This window comes from Acanthochromis polyacanthus, chromosome 23, assembly GCF_021347895.1.
Source record: "Acanthochromis polyacanthus isolate Apoly-LR-REF ecotype Palm Island chromosome 23, KAUST_Apoly_ChrSc, whole genome shotgun sequence".
In the NCBI taxonomy this organism is placed as follows: Eukaryota; Metazoa; Chordata; class Actinopteri; family Pomacentridae; genus Acanthochromis; species Acanthochromis polyacanthus.
In genome coordinates this window covers 18,616,698-18,637,283 of record NC_067135.1, presented here as the reverse complement: position 1 = coordinate 18,637,283, position 20,586 = coordinate 18,616,698, and the positions used below count along the sequence as shown (strand labels likewise).

The 20,586-nt window shown below is 40.0% G+C and overlaps 1 protein-coding gene across 3 annotated transcripts in view; it reads right to left on the bottom strand.

Moving 5' to 3' along the window:
* rgs12a (regulator of G protein signaling 12a) overlaps window positions 1-20,586 on the bottom strand; it is a 50,054-nt gene that overhangs the window by 10,992 nt on the left and 18,476 nt on the right. For all 3 annotated transcript variants that reach the window (XM_051943686.1, XM_022214126.2, XM_022214127.2), the window contains 8 exons: window positions 8,375-8,396; window positions 5,586-5,755; window positions 3,905-3,997; window positions 3,291-3,434; window positions 2,463-2,645; window positions 1,646-1,796; window positions 1,181-1,278; window positions 824-1,015 (listed from right to left, as the gene is read on the bottom strand). In XM_051943686.1, coding sequence (XP_051799646.1) covers window positions 824-1,015; window positions 1,181-1,278; window positions 1,646-1,796; window positions 2,463-2,645; window positions 3,291-3,434; window positions 3,905-3,997; window positions 5,586-5,755; window positions 8,375-8,396 — 1,053 coding nt within the window. The remainder of the gene's footprint in view (window positions 1-823; window positions 1,016-1,180; window positions 1,279-1,645; window positions 1,797-2,462; window positions 2,646-3,290; window positions 3,435-3,904; window positions 3,998-5,585; window positions 5,756-8,374; window positions 8,397-20,586) is intronic.

Sequence of the window (20,586 nt, the reverse complement as noted above, 5' to 3'; positions counted from 1 at the left end):
AAGACATATCATTAATTCTTCTTGATTCACTTCCTGAAGGTCAAGGAGTCCTCACAACATAAAGCCTGCTAAATGGGAAGTGTAGTTAATCAATCCACGTATGGTTCGTTCTTTGATTTTTCCATTTCAAAATAAAATCTAAAAAAAAAAAAAAACATTAAACCGCTGTGTTTTTTTGTTTTTCAGTTTTCAAAACCGAAATGTATTACTTGACTAATGAAAAAAACCACAGTATTGGATTTTTGCTCTAGCTTTTTAAACCCGAAATACAAAATGTGGTTGTTGATTTAATTTGTTGCAACGCCGGAAAAGTCGCCGAGGAAGAACAGTTTCTGGCTGGTCTGGACCGCGAACACATATCAACACTGGTTTTACTCTAGGCCTTTTCCAATTTCATTTGCGAGCTGCTTGAGAATGGCAAAACCCACGCAGAAATCACTGACACTTGACAGTGACAATCACTGACAGTGAATGTCAGGAAGTTCTGTATGGAGAACAATTTGATTTCCAGTTCTGCCAGTAGCTTCCAAATGGGAAAAGGCTTTTTTTGTCTAAACTTTAAAACTGGTAGCATTTTTTCTTTCTCTACTTTTAGTTTTTCAAATTAAACTTTTAAACAAAAAAAAACAAAAAAAATTATTTGTTTTTGGTCATTTTATTTTGAAATGGAAAAATTATCATTTTATTTATATGTGATTAACCGCTTTATAATGAATACAGTCGACAAAATTCATTTAAAAGCTTTTTGCAGCTTTATGATAAACCAGCACTGGATGTTCTTAGCATCCGTCAGTTCTGTGTTGGCATCATCTACACTCCTTACCTTTTCTCCTCCCACCAGGAAAAGATCGACGGCGGCAATGTTGACGCTAATGCTGTGACAGAGGTCGTGGAGGACTTCTCTAATGGATGCACTGGGCCGAAGGGTAATAGAAGAACAGGAACCATCAGGTAGCAGCACGCTACAATGTTTGGGTGAACGTTCCCACGCTCCAACTGAGTGGCGATTATCAGTCTGAGGACACAGGCATAATAAATTAACCATTCTCATTTATGTTATCCATAAACAAAATATGAGTGGGTTGACAAGCAGAAAAAAAAAATACTCTGGCCTATTATGATGGCTTCAGCAGGCACTGGGCTCTGTGTTGCCATGGTGATCTTTCTAGAGGAATCTTACCTCAATCTTGCCAGCAGAGCAGGAAGTGGCCATCTCCAGACTGGTGCCGGACGACAAGGAGCCCTGGGACTCCCTCCTCCCATTACTTCCCCAGTAATCTGCACAAAAACAGCATGGAGAATGAAGATTTCATGGAGATAAGCTCCACTGGCACACCAGTCACATTAAAGGGATACTTAGAAAATGTAACACCAAGACAGTGTCAAGATTTAACATGACAAATACCAATGTTTTGGATTTATAATTGTAGTTTGAAAAAGCATCAGACTGAGTTACATTTAGCTAGAAAGGCAGATCACTATGTTGACGCATAGCCCTGCTCTCTGCAGGGCTGCTGCATTTCCACGTCTCCTGCATGTCGCTCATGTCGACCACGGAGCTGGCAGTGACTTTTTACTGCCAAAGCATAAAACAGTGTCAAACTTTGCAACCAGAAAGCTACAGCATTGTTAAATCATTTCTTACCGAGGTTAATGTCTCCAATGTCCTTCTTCTTTGGACCTTTCCCAAAGCTCCTGTTGCGGGACCAGGAGAAGAAGATGCCACGTTTCTTGTCGGCACTTTCATCTCTGCTTTCCTCATTCGGTGACCTCCCTGACCGCTGCTTCCTGCCTTCCTGGAGGTTGGAAGACAAACAAAATCTATTTCATATGTCATTCTACACAGATGGAGCCCGATGCTAGCGAACACATAACCTACCGTTCGAAGGTTTGTGGTCACTTAGAAATATCTTTATTTTTGAAAGAAAAGCAGTTTTTTTCAATGAAGACAACATCACATGAAATCCAGTCTAGACATTGTTAATTTGGTAAATGAAAATTCTAGCTGGAAATGGCTGGTTTTTAATAGAATATCTCCATAGGGGTACAGAGGAACATTTCCAGCAACCATCACTCCTGTGTTCTAATGCTACATTGTGCTAGCTAATGGTGTTGAAAGGCTCATTGATGATGAGAAAACCCTTGCGTAATTATGTTAGCACATGGGTGACCCCAAACTTTTGAACGGTATTGTATATTGCTGTAATCATGAAGAAAAATATTTACAACAGTCAACAGCAGACAACACCAAATGAAAAATGAAAACAAAGGACTCATGTTGTCGACTGTGTTAGCTAATGGTGTTGAAAGGTTAATTGATGATTAGAAAACCCTTATATAATTATGTTATCACACGAATAAAAATGTAAGTTTCCATGGAAAACATGACATTGTCTGGGTGACCCCAAACTTTTGAATGGTAGTGTATATCAAAGTGCCAAATTTCGTCTTCGTAATGGTACCTTTTTTGGAGTGGAGAGGGTGGAGCGGTCAGAGCTCGCGCTGTGTTTTGAGGGTGCAGGACTGCAGGGGATTTGGTAGGGGTCTGGCAAGGGCTGACCATCCACCTCGGCACGCATGCACTCCTGGTAGAGGGAGGACTTGAGGAATCGCGAATAGCTGTCAAACTTCATCAAATTGAAGATCTGTAAATGTGGCAAACGTGGATGTCAGACAATAAGACGAGAGGACAGAAGGTTTGTGAAAATGAGAAAATGTGAAGAGGAAAGGAAGATGCACAAAGGGGCGTTTGTGGTCGAAAATTAGCCTGTGACAAAAATGAACCAGAATGAAACAAGAGATAAGGAGCTACTAATGTTAACACAGAGTTAGCTGCTGTTACGACAGGAGTCCCAACAGCAAGGATATAATCACGATCTTGTGCAACCTGAAAATATACAGATCTTTGAGTGCATGTCTATGGGTCTGTGTGCACACTATGTGCTAGATTATTTGTGGGTGTATGCCAGTTTGTGTTTATCTCTGTGGTAAAGCCTTTGAGCCCTTTTGTAAACAAACCCAGATGGCCACCCAAAAAAAAAGCCCAATATGCTGCGCAAAGCGACTAAAGGCTAGATGAGAACAAACCCTCTACTGCACACAGAATTCCCTTAATACTGTTGAGAAAACGTCTTGATCTTAAGCTTGATATAAAACAACTGGAATAATTCAAATGTGGGACGAACTAGTTAGGTGAAATATTTTAATAACAACTGCGAACACCGCATTATTTATCAAGTAACGGAGTGAGGAGCCCTAATAAATAAAGTCAACAGCTGTATTGTTGGTACCTGGAGCTGCTGGGTTTTGAACATGTCGGGCCGTGGGGAGGTGAGGACGTCATCAGCCAGCTGGGCTTGGCTGTCAATGTTAACCGGCATGGTGGCCTTACTGGACAGGAAGCTGTTGTAAATCTCTCCGGCCCTCTGGGACAGCTGCAGAAAAAAGCATTGATGAGAATTTCAAGGACAGCTGTGGAATGTTATGATGCAGCCTGTCTTTATATTTAAACTTGAAAAAACTGGGTTTACATGCATATAAATAAGCATCAGCATGTCATCTGATGTGGACAGACCCTCATCCCCATTAGTAGAACGTAAAGAGTGTAAAATATTGTCACAGGATAAATTTCATGGATAATAAACGCCTATGTTCAAAAGTTTGGGGCCACTTAGAAATGTCCTTATTTTTAAAAGAAAAGCATTTTTTCAATGAAGATCACATTAAATGAATCAGAAACGCAGTCTAGACATTGTTAATGCGGTAAATGACTACTCCAGCAGGAAACAGCTGATTTTTAATGGAATCTTTTCACACAATCCACCAATTCACAGTGGGCATTACAGCATCATTTAGTACAATACAAAACCTTAACTGCATCTCTAGCTGCACACTGAGAACTTACCTGCTTTTTATCAGTTGCAGGGACATGACTGAAGTATTCACAGGCCTGCCAGAACAAGATATTCTCCTCACTGAATTCTTTCTTTAGAAATTCCTGTGGAAACACACAGCACAAGAGGTTTCATATGATCTCAAACTAGCAATAGTGATTTCTTCTCCTTCCAGGGCTGTTACTGTTCAGACCTGTAGTGAGGACAGAAATTATTAGGTGTAATGTAACAAGACTGGTGTAAGTGTAGGCGCAGATTGGTGTAGGCGACTGCAGCTCTGATCAGCGTTAAAGAAAGGTGAAGAGGAAGGTGGTTTTATGATACCAAACTTAATATTGAGCTTTTTGAAGGTGTTGTGGACCCAATTCAAAAGACACATCTTTTATGTGGGAGGAAATGGTGCACGATAATACAAAAGGAGGTGCTTTACTCACTGTAGTTCTGAACCAGAACCAGTTGTACATTTATATAAACCTATAATTAAGTTACATACCAAACGTTATATCTACATACGTGTTAAAGGTGTTGCTCCTGTGGCAAGGATCATCAGCAGATAATCAGTATTCTCTATGGACTGTAACTCTGGATGAATGCCACTGTTTTAAAGCCTTAAGTTTGTCACCATCTTGTCTTTTAAAACTAGACATGACATGTGAGTGGTTTTGACTGAGAATTTGAAGAAACTACGCACATTCATAAATATGTGTATCACGCTGTAACCATGCCCTAAAGCATACTGTGCTTTCTTATTTATTTTTCTCTGGAGAAACCACAATTTACCAAATGAACACCATGCTGCATTGGCAATAACTTAAAACGAGCAACTGAGCCCATGAACACATTAGGAAACAGTATACTGAGGTAACAAAGTAATTGAAATGGGTTTATTTTCTCATCAACTTCTACGGAATCTGACTTTTTTGCAATTAGTGAATGTGTCCCTTAGCCTAGCCGCACTAGACAACCCACGGCAACAAGTTTAATTCTCTGCCAGCGTGGGTCTAGTTACCCTCCATAAGGCTCGAGGCTGGATGCTCCTAAAACTGGCCGACGAATCACCATGAAGTGAACTAAGTGACGACAGACAGAGGCACGACGATTCTGACAGAAACAACCAGAAACAACTAGCCTAGCTGCGCTAGACAACCCACGGCAACAAATTTAATTCTCTGCCAGGGTCGACAACAAAAACGTCAACAGTTGTTGAGCTCCATTAGCACCGACTCTGAATAATCTTTCTGTTAACATGTCTATAATATACTTGAGCTTCACCCATTGACTGTATAAATAAGGCTTCACCGAACTCCCGCATCCTCTGATTTCCGGTGCTCTAGGAACTACGTCAGCCTATTCGTTGCGCTGATTGGTTGTAAACCTACCCAACTGCTGCAGAGTGATTTGAAAGATAACCTTTTAGCCCACTAGACCCTTGTGTCTTCAGACCTGGGTCTAGCGCGGCTAGGCTATGTGTCCCTTGCTGTCTGAGAGAATGCATATTTGAATGACTAACATTGGTTTTGTTTTCAAAATCCAGAGGCCACATCAGTCTTTTATTTTAATCCTTACTTAGACTTGCACACCCACCTCATTTACTTACAAATTTAATACAGAAAAGCTTCAGATTAGCTGCCTGACAACACTTTTGACAGCCTTTTAAAGTATCACAATTGAATGAAACTTTTCTTATCTTACCGAGAAGTACCGCACACCTACAGGATCCTGGAGGAGACGCTCAAAGCAGGCAGCCCAGCTAGCCACACGTTGCTCTGGAGCCCCTCGATAGCTGCCTGCTCCCGGTAGACTGCCATTACTGTTTAGACTGCTCTGGCTGCAGCATCCTTGCAACTGGATTCCACTATAGTCTGCAAGAAGTAAGAGCACAATGCAAAGGTTAGAGAGCTCTGACGGTAAAGGGGAATTCAGGCCAGAGGAAATGTGAGAGCCATTTGTGTGATTTTTGTGTGTTGTTAGCAGGTCTGAGTGTTTCAGAAGGTAAACTGCAGCTATTCTGGAATTTAATTCATTTAAGTGAACAGAGGTCTTGTAGTTTTTCTCATCAAAGAAAGTACGCACATCCATATGGTACCGACTTGTCAATCAGCTTGACCAAAAGGCACTACTAAGACCAATATGGATCATTCCATCACAAATCCTCCAATTTTTTAAGTAATTTTGGAGCGAACACTTTTGAGTTTCATAATATTTGTGAAATTTTAGATATAATATAGACTACCGTTCAAAAATCTGGAGTCACCCAGACAACATCATATTTCCATGAAAACTCACACTTTTATTCATGTGCTAGCATAATTGCACAAGGGTTTTCTAATCATCAATTAGCCGTTCACCACCATTAGCTAACACAATGTAGCATTAGAACACAGGAGTGATGGTTGCTGGAAATGTTCCTCTGTACCCCTATGGACATATTCCATTAAAAATCAGCCGTTTCCAGCTAGAATAGTCATTTACCACATTAACAATGTCTAGACTGGATTTCTGATTCATTTCATGTTATCTTCATTGAAAAAAAATGCTTTTTTCGAAAAATAAAGACATTTCTAAGTGACCCCAAACTTTTGAACAGTAGCATATATTTAAAATTTCTGAGACTTTTTTCTTATTGGCGGAACCTCGTTAAAATTTGGGGCTATATGTAAAGGTCAAATGAAAGCCGGAAACTTTTGCTGTTTCTCATCATGCCATTGATTCTGAATAAGAAATATTGAACACGTAGATGAAATAATCTCTAAATATGGGTAAGTTGAAAATGTTCTAAAAATTTTAAGTCCCATTTCAAACACATTAAAAGGAGGACATGACGCAGAAGATAACTAATTATATTTTCTAAACCGTTAGTCGCATGTCACAGGAAAGCAAGACATAGAATATTTTTTTATATGAAACACTTGATCACAAAAATGATTTAACGAGTTTAATGAGTTTAACTTTAATGACTGACAGAGCAGTTAAGACAAGTCATAACAGAAATACTGGTAAGTGTCATGATCCAAGTAGAACAGAGTTCTGGAGTTCCAAAATGGTTCTCCAAATATAACTAAGACATTATTTTTAATATGGGGAAATTTTTCATTTTCAGACTTCCTTTGTTAGGCTGGGAAAACCTTACTGAAAACCTGCCTTTCTTATTAGAGTTATAGGAAGACAATTTACCACTTAAGTGATGCTCTCATGTGAACATAACTTTACATTGGCTTGTAAAGACTGATTATTACAGAAGTCTTGAGTTTCCAATGGTTCCTTTTCATTTTTGATGAGTGAATTATTGAAACATGCGTCCTTGTTGTTAAAACAGTCATGCATTTTGGTTCTTTCATAAATTTGTTGTAGGTCTTCTGTAAAAATGGCAAGAACTGCTGGGTCAGAGACTGTCAGGCAGAGGGGCCCTGATGATTTCAGATGGAATAGCCCATATTCAAAAGGCCTTCACAAAGATAGTCATGTCTATGATTCTTTCTTGGAAGAGAAAGACACTAGGATAATTTGATGAGGCCACCAGACAAAGGCCTATTATCTTTACCAGCTGCTCCACCTTTCCCAAGTAAATATTACACAATATGTGAAAGTCAGAGTTCAAAACCTGTGCTGTGGTGAAGTGTGCAGCACAAGACCAGAATATCTGATTGCATCCCACAAAGGGAAACTGCAGATTTTTACTTTATCAGAGAGAGGATACAGATGATTAGTTAACTAAAGTGGAACCTCGGCATGCACAGTACCTGCAAGAAGATGGCATCTTTAGAGCTGTGTACAGACCAAGCAAGAAGTGCACAGTAAAAAAAAGTCTATCTGTGGACATGCAACTTGTTGGCAGTGTTAATTGTTACATTTAAGAACAGCTGATCAAATCATGTGTAAGTGGGATGGATTTACCAACAGCTGTAGTTAAGCTGTGACTTTGTGAAATAAAAGCACTGTAAATAGTACATGACATCACACAGAGAGAATGACTAAGGCTCTGTATAACCTTTCAAATGTACAGTATGCTCCAATTCAACTGAATCATACCGTCAGCCTGTTAGCAAATGTAGTTCAAGCTGCTATGAAAGAGAGGTCCAGACAGCACACCCACTAGCCCCAACTATAACCCAAAATACGCTCAACAAACATCCTTTGCTAATGAGGCATGCAGTGAATACAGAGCCCTCGCTAAAAGACTTTTTATGAGATAATTTTATTGAGCAACTACAAAGTTCTGCGTTGAGGGTGGAAAAGAAAATGAGAAATAAAAACACTGGCACTAAAACAACAGACAAAGCACAACAAGCAAGATCAAAACGCGACTGAGGTAAAGCTTTAAAATGCCTCCTACAAACCTGTAGCTTCTTAAAGCATTCTTATAAATAGAAACACAACTTGAATACTTTGCTAAACCTCATACTAACTTCAGCATGGTGTTTGGATTTTTTTTTTCTATTTTCCTTACTGTTTGAAATAGATAATAAAGAAATTGCACTCACCGCCATCAGACGAAGCAGCAGACTGGAAGAGAACAAAGAAAGACATGGGTGAGAAGCTGCCCTCATGACCTCTTGTGCTAAAGCAGGAGAACAAAGCCTGTGCTGGTAGCAGCGTCTCTTCAGACATTACACCAGTGACTCGGAAGTGTGTGTGTGTGTGTGTGTGTTCTTGTACTTGCTACATGGTGAGTACCATTTTCTGCATTTAAATATCAAAGTGAGGACATTTTTACAAAGTGAGGACATTTTGGCCGGTCCTCACTTTGAAACAACCATGTTTGAGGGTGAAGACTTGTTTTTAGAGAACAGGTATGAATTGAGGTTTGGTTAGGGTAAGGATTAGGGTTAGGCAATCAGTTGTGATGGTTAAGGTTAGGGTAAGGCTCTAGGAAATGCATTACGCTTATGGATGTCCTCACTAAGATAGAAGTACAAACATGTGTGTGTGTGTGTGTGTGTGTGTGTGTGTGTGTGTGTGTGTGTGTGTGTGTGTGTGTGTGTGTGTGTGTGTGTGTGTGTGTGTGTGTGTGTGTGTGTGTGTGTGTGTGTGTGTGTGTATCCTTCTGGTTTGTATGTGAGTGTGTGTTACTGGGAAAGGGTTGGATCTTGGGACCTGACACAAGACCAAAAAGTGGTGAGTGGGTGGACCCGTTCATTGTCTCTACCACACACAGCTGTTCACACCTCCACACTAGGACCCACCCTTCATTTTACTTTATTCGCACACACAGATTCACAGCCCTGGATGTGCACATTCCTGCTAACCGCGGCCACAAACATCAGAAGCTATCAGCGCAGACTGCTTGGGAGGCCATCACTGGTCGTAATGCTCCTCTTTTCACTTGCTAACTCTGCAGTGGGTGCTCTATGCATGTGTAGATGACCCTGAACAAAAGGCAGACAGCACACACCTCTCCAGTGAGCATGCAAATCCTACTGTCCAAGCGTGGAAATAGAGCTGCAACAATTAGACAATGAACGGATTATTCAAATGATAGAAAAACCTGTCTGTATTTTCTCGCTCCCTTGATTTTTACATGACGCTAAATCGAAAATCGTTGCATTTTAAGCTGTTGGTGGAGCAAAACAGAACTTCGAAATTTGTCACTGTGGATTGTGGGAATTCCTGATGGTCATTTTAAACTATTTGCAGTTTCCTAGAGACAAATGATTGATTGGCTACTAAAGAAACTATCTGTAGATTAATTGGTAATGAAAATGTTAGCTGTGGCCCCAGTTGGGTCTAATATGAATGAATCACACTCAAAAGTTTGTATGAAGGACCAACAAATACTAACTTGGCAATACTTCAGTGTGAAAAAGCACTATTGGTCTGCAAACCATTACTTTGGTAAGGCTAATAAAGACAGCGGTAATGCACAAACACACAGTGAAACATTATCATAGTTTCCTTTTCCATTTTGATTTTATTCATAATATAAATCCAAAATAGTTGTTTTTAATTCCTAGTTCTCAGCTTAATCAATCACCTGTAGAACGAGTCTAGACATATTGTGTACTGGTCATCTGAAGACACATGGGATGGGCTATGTGCACTGATGTGACACTTGCTTCCATTTTGGGAGTGACCACATGTAAAAGTTCTATCAGACATAAACCACAAAACCACTAATTGCCTGTCACAGCGTCTTTACAGCTCTGCTGCTGCTGCTGAGTCCACCCATATATCGTCAACACCCAAAAGCCACCCCTTCTGTGGTGGCTTGCATGTGTACACTACTCATGGGTGGGTGGAACGAGGACCAACACGAAGCCAGAACAGAAGGGAGAGAGAGAAAAGAAAGAACACCCACTCCATCTGTCTGCCCTTTTGGCTCTAAAACAGCTAAACCTCAAACCCTAAATACATAGAGTGTTGCAATTTATGTTCCTTTGAAGAACAAGACATTGTGTCACACAATATATATACAAGCAAAAGCATCCAGGTTAAGCACTTTAGTTATGAAATTTAGCTTTAACATTGGTAATGCTTCAGGGGTCAGTGCTACGACAATATTTATTATTGAAACTATTTGATTGGCAAATATGATACATATATGGTTTATGCAAGAGCAGAGTTTTTACTTATTCATTCATGGAAAAGAGTGGGAGTTACAATAAATCATGCTGTCTTGACACACACAAGGGAAGTGTGAAGTTGCTCACACACACTTAAGCATTTTAATAAATTGAAATGTTAATCTGACCAACTGTGACAGAAATGACTAGATGTAATGTTTCATTCTACTGCTGATTCATTCTGGGCCTACTACTGATATCCACTGATGACTGACACACACACACACACACACACACACACACGCTGCCGTTCAAAAGTTCAGGGTCACTTCGAAATGTCTTAATTTTTGACAGAAAAGCATTTTTTTCAATGAAGATAACATTAAATGAATTAGAAATGCAGTCTAGACATTGTTAATGTGGTAAATGACTATTCCAGCTGGAAATGGCTGATTTTTAATGGAATATCTCCATAGAGGTACAGAGGAACATTCCCAGCAACCATCACTCCTGTGTTCTAATGCTACATTGTGTTAGCTAATGGCGTTGAAAGGCTAATTGATGATTAGAAAACCCTTTTGCAATTATGCTAGCACATGAATAAATGTGTGAGTTTTCATGGAAAATGTGAAACTTTCTAGGTGACCCCAAACTTTTGAACAGTAGTGTATGTATACACAGGATGGGCAAAAAGTAGGCTTGCAGTTGTTTCACTGTCTGTTTCACATTTTAGATCTAATTTATCCAAACCATAATTCCAAACCAGTATTCCATATCACTTATTCACATTTTGTAAATGTTATTAAGCTATTTCTTCCAGTTTTGGTTTTCATTTCTATGTTTTTTTGTTTTGTTTTTACAGGGATTGTGAGCAATGGCAAACAAATTAAATCAAGAGCAAATGAAGTGGATACTAAAGGGGTATTTGAAGTGTGAAAATGCTGAGCAGGTGTGCACATCATGGCAAGGAGCCTTTAACATTCCCCTCCCTCCCACCTATTCGGTGTGTGTGTGTATTTCTTGTAATGCATTTCTTAAATGAATTTCTCAATAAATTGATAGAAAGTTATAAAAAAAAATAAAGTAAAAATGCTAAGGCAACATTTCAGAATGCAAGATGATATGTTGAAATAACTGCTTTTGTACAACAGAAATAACCAAAAGCATGCAGTTTAAATTATAGTAGCTGTAGCAAATCCTTACATTTGAGGGACAGGAAATGACAAATGTTTGTCTGTTTAGCTTAATAAATACCATTAAAATATTGTTGTCAGTCTGTAGATAAACTAATCAATAAACTGACTGTTTAAACACAAATACAAAGACATCATTAGGCATTATACTTGCAAATGCACAGAAGGTGATGACTGAGTGTATGTTTGCATGTATGAAGTGGCAGGGGTCAGACCACACACACAACCATGGGTTTTTCAACTCGTTATTGCTTCCTTGCCTTCAGTTCTGCTACAATGATGCCATGGTGATGACTCAGGCAGACCATCACCTCATGTCCATATGCTTTCTTCCTCTGTTCACACCACTGGTGACAAACTGGTCCACTGTGGGTGGCTCTGAGCACAACAGGTCCTTTTAATGTACGGCTAAATGGCAAATGTCTCCTCACTCTACTTAAAAGTTGTTAACCAAATAGAGAAAATGACAATTGAAATCACTGCGGTGAGTGAATTTGGCACTGAAAAGAGCAGCTTTACTGTGGCACAGCCCCACACGCCATACAACAACATCTCAAGATACCACATGCTGAAGCAGCGTATATATGATCACAGCAAGACAGATTTATGATGTGACGTGAGGCACCACAACTAAAACAAACTTTCATCAGTGTTAAATCAGTTAAAAGACCTGCTTCATTCACATAAATACTAATTCTCATTAACACCTTTCACAGAGTACATTTTTGATCTTTTAAAGGTGACTTATTTTATCTTTTGGGCTTGTTTAGACATGTCCCTGCCTTTAGAAACTGAGTCGAGATGTAACTTATTCAGTACTTTATCAAGCCTCTTCTAAACTTTTACACAAGTCAAGGATGATTCTAGCCCCCCCAAACTAATTAGCATGAGTTCCTACCGCTTCAAACAGCTGTTCTAAGTGGGAGAAAGACGAGCAACAAAAAAGGATATTAATGAGAAAAGCAGCTGAGTGAACAAAAAGAGTGTCCTCGCAGAAGAAAAAGAGGAGGCTCGGCTAGTGAGCCGCTGTTTACTTACAGTGTTGAAGTTCCAGGTCTTCTTGAAGGAAAGTCTCTTTTTGAGACTCATTGTTCCCTAGTCTGCTCCACCAGCAGCACACAGACAGAATCTGTGTGTGTGTATGTGCGAACGCATACCTGAACATTCCCCACCCAAAACTCCACGAACCATGTCTGTACAAGTTGGAAAGAGAGGGAGGGAGAAGGAGGCAGAAATTTGACAAGGTACGGGACAGAAATGAAAAAAAGGGAAGGAAGGGGGGGGGGTCTTGCTCTGCAGCTGTTGCCATGGATACCTGGCTGACAATACATACAGCTTATGCCACAGTGGCATGAAGGAATCAGATGAATTGACCCCCCTTTATTCCGTCTACAAAAAGACGCACTCTCTATGTGAAAACCACATCAACCATCCCCCCTTTTGTTTCCAGTTGGGGCACTCTCTGCTTTCTTGAAAGAGAGAAGAAATACCCTGTGAGTTTAAATTGAGACCATATGTGTTAAGTTTAATCAAAATAAAAGTTTGGTAGCCCACAAGTTAAACTCTGAGCTTCATTATCCACTCTGAAAACCATTTTTACTGCAAATGGTTGTCATGTACATTGGTGTGTTGTTTTTTTTTGTAGAAAAGTACCAGAGAAACAGAAAAGTTCTTTTTCTGGCATCCTGTCCTGCTGTCCTCATTTCTGGCAAATCCCTTTTATCAGCATCTCAACTGTTTTTAGACCAGCTACTATTCGGAAAGAATGGGTGGCTCATTTTTAGGTGTTTCTGTGGCAAATGAGCTAGCATTCTTTGGACCTCATTTTGCCATATACAGTGGATGAGATTCAGTATTTATTTACAGTCTAGTGGTAGATGGTAGATTTCCCCTCCTTCACTAGACTTTCACATTGTCTATCACTTGGAAACTAAATGTTTATTTTATTTGCTTGGCTACATTAACAATTAGGAGTGGGAATCCTATTGACCTCAGGAATGTTGGTGTTTATGTACAGTAACACATTTAGTGAAAAATAATACATGAGAAAGGAGGGACAATTGCACAGATGCAGATAAATAACATGCCTTTAGACAGTCTTTCATCAAAGTCTTTTGTAAACTGCACCTGGTGCAATGCACAAAAGAGTTCAAACCTTGCTTTCATACCTTAACACACCTGATGTGATTTTCAAATTGTGGATTTTAGACGGATATAGAAATAGTCAGTCACAGACTTTCAAAATCTGTTGTTACAAAAGAACCTCAGTCTAAAAACCCTGGGTTTAAAAAGACAACAATGCAGTGGCGTCACTAGGCCTATTTTAGGGGGGCTTCAGTTTCAAATCTTTAAGGGCTGTGGCCAAAGCCGAGTCGAAAGATAACTGTTTATTGTGCGCCGTTGTTTCTGTCAGAATCGTCGCGCCTCTGTCGTCACTTAGTTACGCCCGCCTTCTGACTCTACACTAGAGACATTTTTTCGGGATTCCCGCGGGATGGGAGTCAGCTTTACTATTGATCACGTGATTGGGACGGTACAGGATAAAAAGTTAACAGGAGCAGACGGGAGCGGGAACCAATCAATAAGACAAAATATAATTTATGACATGCGCTGCCATTTTGTAGTTTTTTTGCCAATAAGCCTACACTGTAATGGAAGTGAAAAGAACTACACAGCCCAGAAGCCAACAGTGCTTCCGGCCGCTGCTCTCCGCCGTAATTCAAAGAAGAAGAACAGCTATGGAGGGAGTTAACACTGGCGTAGAATCTGATGTGCTAAAAACTGATTTGCAACACAAAGTAAGAAGTAAGGACCTATCTATTAAGCTGACAGAAATGGCAGGGAAGTCGGAAATATTGCTCAGCTTCACGAGAGTCGAGTGTGATGGCGTTAACACGCCGTATGCCGCTTGCAAAACGTGTTTAACCATAGTTAAGTACAGCAGTGAGTCAGGGACGAGTGGTCTCAAGAGACACACTTGCAAGGCAAAGTCCATAAAGAATCAGCAACAGATCTCTTTATTCGTCAAACGCAAATTACCTTCGGGTCTCAAGTGTCGTCTGACCAACAAAATTGCAGTTTTTTGTTCAAACAATTTAAAACAGAAAAGTATTGTCAATGTTCAAAGGGAACAATTGCTCAATAAATAAGCAAAATGAAGCTTCATATGTTTGGGTTTATTACACTAAGGTAGGCACTTTTGTTTGGACCGAGGTAATAAATGGCTCCTAATTTTACCAGAGATGAACTGTTCCTGTTGCCATATCTTTTGAAATGAAACTGCAGAACACAAAGTAATCTAAAAAAGAACGGGGAGAAAATCAAATCAAATTCATTGTATTGCCTAAAAACTAGAGGAAGGGGGAAAAAAAGGGAGCGGTACAGAAGTGGGAGTCATTCTGAATGGGAGTGGGATGGGAGTGGGAGCCATTTTACCAGGAGTGGGATGGGACAGGATTTTTTTTTTACTCTGGCCTGGGACTGGGACGGGACAAGATTTTTTTCTGTGGGAGTGGGATGGAACAGGAGTGAAAATCCACTCCCGTGTCACTCTCTACACTTCATGGTGATTGGTCCGGCCAGTTTTAGGAGAATCCAGCCTCGAGCCTTATGGAGGGTAACTAGACCCACCCTGGCAGAGAATTAAATTCGTTGCCGTGGGTTGTCTAGCGCGGCTAGGCTAGTATATACCGACTTCAAGACATCTGTGTGTAATAATGAACCCGGAAATGTGAGTCGCGCGGTGTACATTGAAGCCGTGTATAGAGAACGGATGGATGGATATTCGTTGTTTGTCGGACAAATGTGTTTATATTACCCGCTGTGGTAATCACATCTGAAAGTGGTTTATACCGGCGGATTCTTGAGAATCTAAGCTTTCCATCGGCGTATAGTGTTTGTATAATCGCGTTTGCAGTTTCAGACATTGAGCAAATTGCTTATGCAGATCTCAAAGTGTACCGTGGGGGGGACACTGAAGCGCAACTGAAGCGCAACGGGTTAAATATACCAGAATGCAGGAAATAGGATCAGTAATTTTCAAAATGTTCTGGGGGAGGACCCCCAGACCCCCCATCAGCATCCTGCACAAACCAAATCTCACTGTGAGGTCCGGTCACAACTTGGAACCTCTGAGTTATTGTGTTGTGAGCAAAAGCTCGCGTGCTATCGCGCGATTTCGGAACAAGATTTGCTTTCTTGCGTCCTGAGCTTTGGATACAGAGGACAACAAATAGCAATCGCCAGGTAATGTGGAGGTTTTTGTTCACTTCTCATCTCTAGTATGTTGTGGGACACTCGTTGAGACAATCCGAGCCGGTCAGTGTGGGGAAAAAAGCAAGTTAGGGCGGACTTTGACGCGGGGGGGCCAGTTGCCCCATACTTTTCGCTAGCTGAGCTGCTAGCTGAGCTGCTAAGCTGCCTGCCTGGCTAAATACTGGAGCTGTGTCGAAAATTCATTTCTGCATCACTCACTTGTATGAAATGACATAGGAAAACAGATCCCAGGTTGAAAAAAACCGAAGTTCCCCTTTAAATTTAGTGTGAGGCGATAGGCTGTACCGTGGCTTCACAAGATGGCGATAAGCCTGTATGCTCTATATGCACATCAAAAATGTATTGTAGATTATCTGTAGCACCTGGTTGTACTGAAGATTGTTCTGATCAGCTAAAAAGTGTCATGATTTGCCCTTGATCCTGATCTTTGAGACTGGATGGTGACATAACTAATACACACTTCAGCCAGTCCATTACCACCGTTACTCCTGTGTTTTTTGCCTCCTGTCCAATATAGTGTTTTTGTTTTTTGAGCAAAGTACCATTTCGTGTTCTATTCTTGATATGCATCACAGAGAAAACAAGAAAAGCACTCAGACAGCGCAACACTAAATTTATGGTCTGCAACAGTCAGTTTGTTGTAGGATCTCAATCATGTGATCGTCGGCAGGTAGCTGATGTAGTGTTCACTTGTAGTCACAGCTACAGTGACGCCATGCAGACTATAAGCCGCATCGCTGCCAAAATCAAATTACGTGGTCCTTGGATCATTTCTGACCTTCCCTGAAAATTTCATCCAAATCCGTTAGTCCATTTTTGAGTAATGTTGCCAACAGACAAACAAACCAACAAACCAACAAACCAACGGCAGTCATCATTTAACTCTTCCACGTTCCTTGGTGGAGTAATTATGGAGAACCATCATACTATTTGTTAAGATATTACCATCATGCTTCACCGTGATTGGCACAACCATTTCAAAGTAATGAAGCTAGTATTTTAACTGGTTTTGAGTGAATATAAATAACTGTACCCTACAAATTACATCCCACTAAGCCAAGCTATTTTGGATTTTTCACAGATGTACATATATTAACTACAATAGCAGGGGACACCTACACAGCCTTGAGGATCTACCACTTTGCTGCAAAGTAATCCACCAAGTATTGCACTTGCATGTTAGGTTACATTGGGCTGCTCATTTGTTAATCCACCTTTGCCAGTATAATGCATTTTTTGCTGGAGCTCTCAACATCAGCATCCCCAAAACCTTCATGGACAAAACAAATGTAGGTACAGCATTTTTTCATGCCTTTACATTGTGTTTTGAGATGCATTATGTGCTTGCAAAGAAAAAGTGGTGCAGTTATCTTTTCATCGTCAGTTAATTCTGTTCATGAGTATGCTTTTGATAGACCCAATTGTCCAGCAATGCAGAACAAAAGAAAGAAAAGGTGCAGCTGTTCGCACCAGGAACACCTCAAAAATACAAAATTAGAGTGTATCATTGTCCGTGTAATAATTTGCAGCATAATTGTGACACAGAAAGGAAGCGTGTATATGCTTTCATGTGAAGATAAAATGCGTCATACAGTAATTATAAGCTATTCTTGGAGCTGGGCTGACGAATTCATAACTGAAATCACAGAATCACAAGACACAGCAGCCCGCTTTAGTCCTTTTGGTTTACCTCTGCCCTTTGACCTCCCCGAGGCAAAAAACTAAGTGCAGCCAAGTGAGCTTACCTAAGCACATAACAAGAGCAGAGCCAGTCTGAACTCAAAAATCCAAATGTCTTCAGGAGATGCACTTTAGCATTTCTTGCTCCATTGTTAACTAAGCAGTCCACTGCCACAAAACGACTTGGTTTCACCTGAGTTTGGAGCCTCTGCTTGATTTAATCAATTTGTGAAACACTTCCAGACGGGCGTCACAGTAACAATAAGTGCTAATTGCATGGTAAATTCTCCACTGGGCAATCTTGACCTGAGGAAATAAAATAATCTAGGCCTGCCATCTCTAGCAGACAAGAAACTATTCCCGAAAAATAATATCAAGAAAGAGCTTTGCATGGAGGCAACTTCCTTTTCAGGGAGGGAGGTTGAGGGTGTGGTAACTGATAAGACAGAAAACACATTTCTTTCTCAACCATCCAAGGAGTGTAGAGCAGAGGAGACAGGCTGATTTAGAGAATTATGAAACTCCTCTGACAATATCTAAGCATAGACAGACAACCTTGGGTTTGATTTTAGCGAAGAAAGAGTGTTTTTACTGTGATAAATTTTGTTTATAGCATCAACTCTATCTTGTTAGCAAGAATCTGATCGGGTCAGCATGCTTATGTGATGCTACTGGAGTGAGGATGGTAAACAACAAGAACACAATTACTGTCCACTTAGATTTGCTATCGACATTATGTGCATAGATCAAGGGCTGTGAAAATCTATATTGAGTCCCTTCAGAGAACATATTTAATAATGATTCCCATGCAGCAAATATAGCAGATTCTAATACGTGACTCATCGTCATGCTCTATTGAGAAATCCCATCCTTTTCCATGACAGCCTCAGAATTGATGTGAGTGTTTTAACTCCACTTGTCTTATAAGTTGTTCTAGGTTAGTTTTTCAAAGCAGATTTTTGCTTTGACTTAAAAAAGGTGAAGTTAGGAAGCACATGATGTTAAACCTTCACCAACACTGGCAAAATTATTCTAAACATGCAACATTTTGATTTAACTAACAGTGAATTAACAGTAAATATTTACATCAAAAGCAGAAACTAAATAATTAACAACAAATCTTACTGTAGATACTTAATATATAAAGATGAGAATTGATTTAGGGGCCTTAAGCGGGAATATTTACCTCCGCCAAGGAGGTTATGCGATTGGGTCCGTTTATTTATTTGTCTGTCTGTGTGCGTGTCTGTAGACAGATTTTCTCGGAAACTACTTGTCGGATCTTCATGAAATTTTCACCAGAGGTGGATCTTGGCCCAGGGAAGACTCCATTCAAATTCTGTGTTGATCCGGTTAAGGATCTGGATTCTGGATCCGGATTTAGATTTTCCAACTTCGTATCATCTTCCCTTGGCGGAGGTCAGAAATCTCGGATTGCTCTTGTTTTACAATGAATTTGATCTCCAGGAAGTCTATTTAAAGAGCTCATCAAATGAAAGAGTTTTCTCTTAAACAGATAAGGATCCTGTATCAGACACTGTAATGATCCTAAGTGGAAACATGTCTGGTCCTTGGCCAAGAGCCATGTAAAAGAGACATGTGTTGAAGTGGCTTTTTAGCCTAATCCCTTCGGCGAACAAATCAGTTGTTCAAAGAGTTGTATGAGTGATTTGCATGCCGACAGAAGCCATCGGCACACTGCGTTTCATCTCTTAATCCCTCTGATTAGCAGTAATCTACAGCCTGCTCCCCAACTCTAACCGGTCACCCACAGCAGATGGGTACAGCTTGGCTCCTGTCTGGATTTAACTGCCATTAATACGGTCTGTGCAGTGGTGACAATGGATGTTCGTCACTGGTTACTTTTAACAAGCTAACAGGGAGTGTTCCTCTAAATGGACATGTTTATGCTTTCTCTTTGCTGCCTTCACTTGTTGCAGAATTATTAACATGGTCCTTTAACCATAACTAGTATGTCCCAACTCCCACGGCTAGGTATAGATACCAAGCCTCTTTATTTAGTAAATACTGCACAAATCTTTTAAATACGACTTTCAAATATATTACATAGAAGAAAGTTGTGTTGCAGTTCAATAAGATATGTGTCAATGGTGCATTTTTTTACAAATCCAAAACGGAGTTCTGACTGAACACCTTGTGTAAAAGGTGTTGAGCAGCTTCAAACAGCACACACAGGTGATGATGAAGGAGAAAGGCAAACGTTCAAAAGCAATATTACACCTGACAATAGGTGATGGAAAAAAAAAAATCAGGAAAGCTTTATCACATTCAGACAAAGGAATACAAGGTTTGAGTGCTGGGTTCGTAGTTCATTTCTAACCAGGTATGTAATGTTAGTTAGCAACCCGAACACGGAGTTAGCTACACCATAGGCTACTGGTCACACAGCACACAGTGTAGGGGGGATTTAGTGACACAGACAAAGTCAATCTTAATTTCTTTTTTTCTTTCTCTAACCGAATGTTGATGTTAGTGGAAGAAGAAGTACGTAAACTGTTTTTTTCCATTCAACTATTAATACTGCACAGTAAAAGTATTGTCCGAAAAAACCTCCTGCATTTATTTCTGAATATAAAATGTGAATGAAAAAGGATTCATAAACACAAAGTACTGACATTGACTTCATATCTGTTCAAGGTGGAGGCTTTAATTCTGATATAATGCTGGACAGTTGAAGGAAACACATTCCATTTAGTGAGTAAAACCTTCTGACACTCTGTCTACAGTGTTCTGATCATCTGATCACCACAACAATAGTGTTTGTAAAGTGATTTGCTCAAAATATTGCTTTCCTTTGCTGCAAATTATTACGATTTTTTTTTTACGTTTCAATTACCACCTCATGGTATCACTGTATAATAGTGATTGGTTTAAAACAATTTCCTTGCAGAGTGCTACTCTAGAGTGTTCATTTCTTTACCATATGTATGGGAAAATAAAGCAATATTAATTCCGTTCTTAATCTTTGGTTTAGTTTTAGTCCAAAAGTACAGATGAGAGCATTGTTAAAATACCAAAATGATA